This window comes from Aptenodytes forsteri, unplaced genomic scaffold, assembly GCF_000699145.1.
Source record: "Aptenodytes forsteri isolate BGI_AS27 unplaced genomic scaffold, ASM69914v1 Scaffold173, whole genome shotgun sequence".
In the NCBI taxonomy this organism is placed as follows: Eukaryota; Metazoa; Chordata; class Aves; order Sphenisciformes; family Spheniscidae; genus Aptenodytes; species Aptenodytes forsteri.
In genome coordinates, this window is record NW_008794449.1 from 3,896,178 (window position 1) to 3,902,475 (window position 6,298).

General features: G+C 43.3%; 1 protein-coding gene across 1 annotated transcript in view; it reads left to right on the forward strand.

The window, feature by feature from the left end:
* The window catches only part of LRGUK (leucine rich repeats and guanylate kinase domain containing), a 52,479-nt gene that overhangs the window by 23,871 nt on the left and 22,310 nt on the right, over positions 1–6,298 (forward strand). The window contains 1 exon segment of the mRNA XM_019474898.1: positions 858–971. Coding sequence (XP_019330443.1) covers positions 858–971 — 114 coding nt within the window.

A 6,298-nucleotide genomic window follows, 5' to 3' on the forward strand; every position in this document is an offset into this window, starting at 1 on the left:
TTGGGCCCCTCACTACAAGAAGGACGTCGAGGTGCTGGAGCGTGTCCAGAGAAGGGCAACGAGGCTGGTGAGGGGTCTGGAGAACAAGTCTGATGAGGAGCGGCTGAGGGAACTGGGGTTGTTTAGCCTGGAGAAAAGGAGGCTGAGGGGAGACCTCATCGCTCTCTACAACTCCCTGAAAGGAGGTTGTAGCGAGGTGGGGGTCGGTCTCTTCTCCCAAGTAACAAGCGATAGGACGAGAGGAAACGGCCTCAAGTTGCGCCAGGGGAGGTTTAGATTGGATATCAGGAAAAATTTCTTCACCGAAAGGGTTGTCAGGCATTGGAACAGGCTGCCCAGGGGAGTGGTAGAGTCACCATCCCTGGAAGTATTTAAAAAGACGTGTAGATGTGGTGCTCAGGGAGATGGTTTAGTGGTGAACTTGGCAGTGCTAGGTTAATGGTTGGACTCGATCTTAAAGGTCTTTTCCAGGCTAAACGATTCTATGATTCTGTATGGCATGGCCATATGGTTTGATGTAATGTCAAAAGAAGAATGCCCCTTGCTTTAGATCTTGCTTTCTTTACAGTGTGAATGAATAACCAATGTAAGCTGTAACCTGTCAGCAGCTTGTTTTCAAGACACTGGTGTTTTATTATCCATGAACTATGTACAAGCCCGTACCCTGCAGCACCGGCTATGTGCTCTTCTCTGCAAATTTTGTGCTCCCATTGTCCTCATTATTATTGATCAGTTAGGCAGGGAGAAACTTTGTAGGGAGAGAAAACAAGGAAGTCCAGAGTGATTATGCTCCTTTAAGAAAGTTGTTTCCCTTAAAATATTTCCGTTGTCATTATACTTGCTGTTTTGAATTTCAGGGGAAGTTTATAGCGACCTTTAAATACAGTGGCTATTACTACGGACTTGGAAGAGACACTGTAGAATCAATTGCCAGAGAGGGTCTTGCAACCTGTGTTCACTTAGAAATAGAGGTAAGGATTACTTATTGCCTAACCATTTTTGAATGAGTCATTCTGTGAGAACTGTCCTGGGGAGGAATTCATGCAGTTTGACTAAGGTTTGTTCCAGCTGCCTAGACATAGCCGCTTAGCGACACGAGACATCCTGTGGCTTTCTGCCCAGCTTACAGCTGCTGCTGATACATTTGAACTAGTTGTGTGGGCTGCATTACAGTCACTGGAGATACAGTTGTTTGGTCAGATGAACTGCGTTTTTAACTCCACTGCCTGTATCAAGTAGCTCTCCGTTGTCTATACGTGAACCTCACCACTCCCTTTATAGGCACCCACATTTAGTCAGATGGATCCTTCTGCCGGCTTCTTAAAATTTCCTGGCCTATTTTTTCAATCTTCAGCAGCCTCATCTCCCCACCACATCACCAGTACTTTCCATTACAGTATCCTCAGCTTTTCAACCATGTGCTTTCTACCCATCTGCAGCTTATAGTGAGACTAGTCTAGAGCTGCACACCTACTGATCACCCCTAAAAGAATGCCATGCTTCTCCTTTGCTGATGAAGCAATGGAGAATGCATGCAGGCCTGAGGCAATATTTTGGGCAGAACTATTAAAAGATGTAATCGCTTTGAGGGATTACTTCACCTTCTCTGAGATTTGTCAGGTGGGCATGCACAGATGGCAGAATCTCAGAAGTCTTGCTGCGTTAAGAAACTAGGTCACAAACAAAGTGTCAAAACCTATCTTTTGGAATCCCAAAAGAATAACTTTTTAGCTAATTTTCTAATTACGTACTTCTCATTATCTTAGATCAAGATTTACTAGCTAGGGGTTGAGGTGACAAAAAGGAAAGGCATGCTACGTTTCCTTCCAAATTCTTTCTACAAAATAAGCTCCATCTATATGAGCTTCCAAAATGAGAGACTCTACAGAATACCCAGAATGTGATACTGAGTGTTGCTGGGTTTCACTGTGTTTGTAGGGCTCAGCTCTACCTCTGGGGGATTACTACAAGTTAACATCGCTACTACACGCCATGATAGATGGGGAAAAAAATAATAGATATAAAAAAGAAATGTAGGAGACTGCAGTGCTAACATAGGATCCTAAGCTGTGCATCCGGAGTTAGTGGAATGACTAGGGAGACTTGAGCAAAAATTGATACTAAATTTAATTAATTTTAGGTTGTTTATTTTGTTTGTGAAACTGATGATCGAAAAACTAGTTTTCAGTTAAGAACCTTAGTGTTCATGAGGAGTTTTAGTCCCCTTTGGCCTAAATAAATTTGTACACATTTACTGGCTTGCATATAAATGTACAAATAACAGAATAGCAGCATGTCAGTGCTAAAAAATTAGTAGCTCCTTGCTCAAATGGTCCACAATTTAATGCTGCAATCCTGCTCTTAAGTGCCTGTTACTTGACTAATATTAAACAGCAAATTAATAACTTAATCTCTGTGTAGTTCCATTTCCTCTTTTTCCTCAGTCTCGTGAGAACTGTGAATCACCCTCAGTCTCCACTGATTGCAGTAGGCATTGAGTGTTTTTGTTGTCTTGCCAGACAGACCCTAAATTTACAAAGGAAGAAAAATAGGAGAAGATTAAATATGATGGAATGAGGTGCCTTTTAAAGCTGTCAATTCTTCACAAAGTAGATGTGTTATCAAATAATTTAGGAGAAAGAACTTAATGGAACGTCATTTTTATTCATAAGGAGGTTAACCCAGCAACGTAGGCAGTGACCATAACTTTTGCTGGGTATTACCAAAGCTACTGTTATGGACAGACAACTACGAAACTCCTTTGTCACTGAAGTTTCAAGATCACATAGTAATTATGCATAGTCTTGTATCACGGTGGACACTGTTAGCAGATGAGAAACAATAATGGTGAGTTATGTATCTGAATAGAAGTTATCGAAGTCCATTATCTTCTGCGAGGCTCAACAAAAGTGATTTAGCACTATTAAAAGAAATTTTAATTATGGTCAGTGGGCTGAGACTAAAAATTTAGAGCTGTTCATTCCCTTTAATCTAGAGTGTATCTTTCACTGATAAAGGAGACTGACACGAATTTTAAAAGTTAAATCTTGCTGAGTCTACACTTCCAGTTAGTGAAGCTGCTGCGATTCTGACATATGGTTATATGTTGGAGTAAGCACATTTGCAGTGCTTTCCCTTTGTTTGTGTGGCCACCAGTACCTGCAGAGCAACTGAAGGAGCTGCATGTTCCAACCAAGGGTGTAGTTGTGGAGTGGCTAATGTGTCTCATTATGCTTCCAGAAATAAAAGTACACCTTGTCTCCTGCCAAAGACCACTCTCTATTGCACTTGTTGCTGGTTATCCAGTCATTCAGGCTGGGGAGTCAAAGGAAGTAGGATGTAATACTAGTCACATCTTTTCTATAACCACATGCTATTAACTGAAAAAACTGAGGTGCTTTAGCTATGTTAAATGAATGGATGTCTTCAACTCAGGTAGTCCTTCGATCTTTCTTCACCTCATATGCACATTCAGGAAACTCAAATTTTACTCCTTTTTTATTTTCCAAATCTCTCTTTGGTTTCAAACTGTTAAATCCTGTATTCTTCCATTCTTTATTTTAAGGTCACTTTCCTTATACTCTCTTTATGTCATATTAGACAGTCACTCGTCCTATTGTCTCTGTACAACAAATTTATTGGGCACACCAGAAGCTTTCTGTATCTCTTCCTTTTTTCTCCTCCCTGCTCATCCCAGACTATTGATGGGCTGCCTTCCTATTCCTACATAGTTCTGGGACATATGAATCATTCGTTACATTATTTCTTCATCAGAAAGAGAATTCATTCATGGTGCAACTTCAGATGAGGAGAGTGTTACTAGGCTGGAATGTGGGTCTGCTTTCTGCTGGTGTTCCAATCTCTGAATAATTACAGGCCTAGCTGAAAGTAGGTGGTCACATAGCTGGATGCGAAGATTTCTGTGCCCCACATTCTCCCCTTTAGTTTTCACCAAAATGAATAGTATTTTCCCCAGAATCACTCCCTGAAATTTTTACAATGAATCAAAGTGCTATTCCATACTTAGAATGCTACAACCAGGAAAAAAAATATAGTAAGTGTTCAGCCTATTATTGTTTTCTGCATGGTTTTGCTTGTATTTGACTATATTTTAGAATTATTCTGGAGAATCCCAGCTTTAAGGATGTGATGGTCAGTTCTGATGAACTAATCAACGGTGCTCAGATTTGACATATTAGTTGCTCTCTGTTCCTACCCACTTTAGTGAAGAAGGTGTATCATCCCATGGAGCAGATCATCTTGAGTGCCATCGCACGGCACGTACAGAACAACCAGGTGATCAGGCCCAGTCAGCATGGGTTTATGAAAGGCAGGTCCTGCTTGACTAACCTGATCTACTTCTATGACCAGGTGACCCACCTAGTGGATGAGGGAAAGGCTGTGGATGTGGTCTACCTGGACTTCAGCAAGGCCTTTGACACTGTCTCCCACAGCATTCTCCTAGAGAAGCTGGCGGCTCACGGCTTAGACAGGTGTACTCTGCGCTGGGTAAAGAACTGAATGGATGGCCGGGCCCAGAGAGTTGTGGGGAATGGAGTTACATCCATTTGGTGGCCAGTCACGAGCGGTGTTCCCCAGGGCTCAGTTTTGGGGCCGGTCTTGTTCAATATCTTTATCAATGATCTGGACGAGGGGATCGAGTGCACCCTCAGTCAGTTTGCAGACGACACCGAGTTGGGCAGGAGTGTTGATCTGCTCGACGGCAGGAAGGCTCTGCAGAAGGACCTGGACAGGCTGGATCGATGGGCCGAGGCCAACTGTATGAGGTTCAACAAGGCCAAGTGCCGGGTCCTGCACTTCGGCCATAACAACCCCATGCAGCGCTACAGGCTTGGGGAAGAGTGGCTGGAAAGCTGCCCAGCAGAGAAGGACCTGGGGGTGCTGGTCGACAGCCGGCTGAACATGAGCCGGCAGTGTGCCCAGGCGGCCAAGAAGGCCAATGGCATCCTGGCCTGTATCAGCAATAGTGTGGCCAGCAGGAGTAGGGAAGTGATCGTGCCCCTGTACTCGGCCCTGGTGAGGCCGCACCTCGAATACTGTGTTCAGTTTTGGGCCCCTCACTACAAGAAGGACATTGAGGTGCTGGAGCGTGTCCAGAGAAGGGCGACGAGGCTGGTGAGGGGTCTGGAGAACAAGTCTGATGAGGAGCGGCTGAGGAAACTGGGGTTGTTTAGCCTGGAGAAGAGGAGGCTGAGGGGAGACCTCATCGCTCTCTACAACTCCCTGAAAGGAGGTTGTAGCGAGGGGGGGGTCGGTCCCTTCTCCCAGGTAACAAGTGATAGGACGAGAGGAAACGGCCTCAAGTTGTGCCAGGGGAGGTTTAGATTGGACATGAGGAAAAATTTCTTCACCGAAAGGGTTGTCAGGCATTGGAACAGGCTGCCCAGGGAAGTGGTGGAGTCCCCATCTCCGGAGGTATTTAAAAAAACGTGTAGATGTGGTGCTCAGGGAGATGGTTTAGTGGTGGACTTGGCAGTGCTAGGTTAATGGTTGGACCTGATGATCTTAAAGGTCTTTTTGAACCTAAACATTTCTGTGATTCTATGCCTCAATGAAAATGAAGTAAGCTTCCCTACCTTCCCTACCAGCGCAATAATGTGCATGACCTCACTTATATTTGGACAATTTGTTCATCACCAGACACTACGATGGTTGTTGGCCTGTTTTGTTTTCTTCACAATGATCATTAAACACCGAAAATGATAATTTTTTTATATATGATCATATATATAAAAGTAAAGCCAAGAATTTATTGTTAGTATGATGGAAATTCTGTCTAATTTAAGAATCATCATTAGTCTAGGTGTAATTAGTACAGAAAAAGGAAGAATAATAATGCATTTAGAGTACTTTTATACTGAAAAATTCCCAGTAATAATAATAATAATACAATTTAAATTGTAACACGTGCTTCTTAGTTTCTATCTCTTTTGCTGGTGTTATGCTCACCCTTTCACTGCTCCTTTCGGTTCTAAGGTCAGTGGTTTCCCTCTGGTGTTGTCGTTGTGGGGGATGTTACAGAAAGTTGTCAACTTCTGAGCCCTTTGCTGCACGGATATTAATGTTGATAGTTCCTTCTTTCTCCTCCCAGGATCCTCTTGGGGTCATTTGTATATGTTTGCTAACGCATGTTTACACCTTTCTCTTTCTTCGTTGGTCTGCAGCTCCAGGTTACACAAGAATTCATAGAATCATAGAATCATTTAGGTTGGAAAAGATCCTTAAGATCATCAAGTCCAACCGCTAACCTAGCACTGCCAAGTCCACCACTAAACCA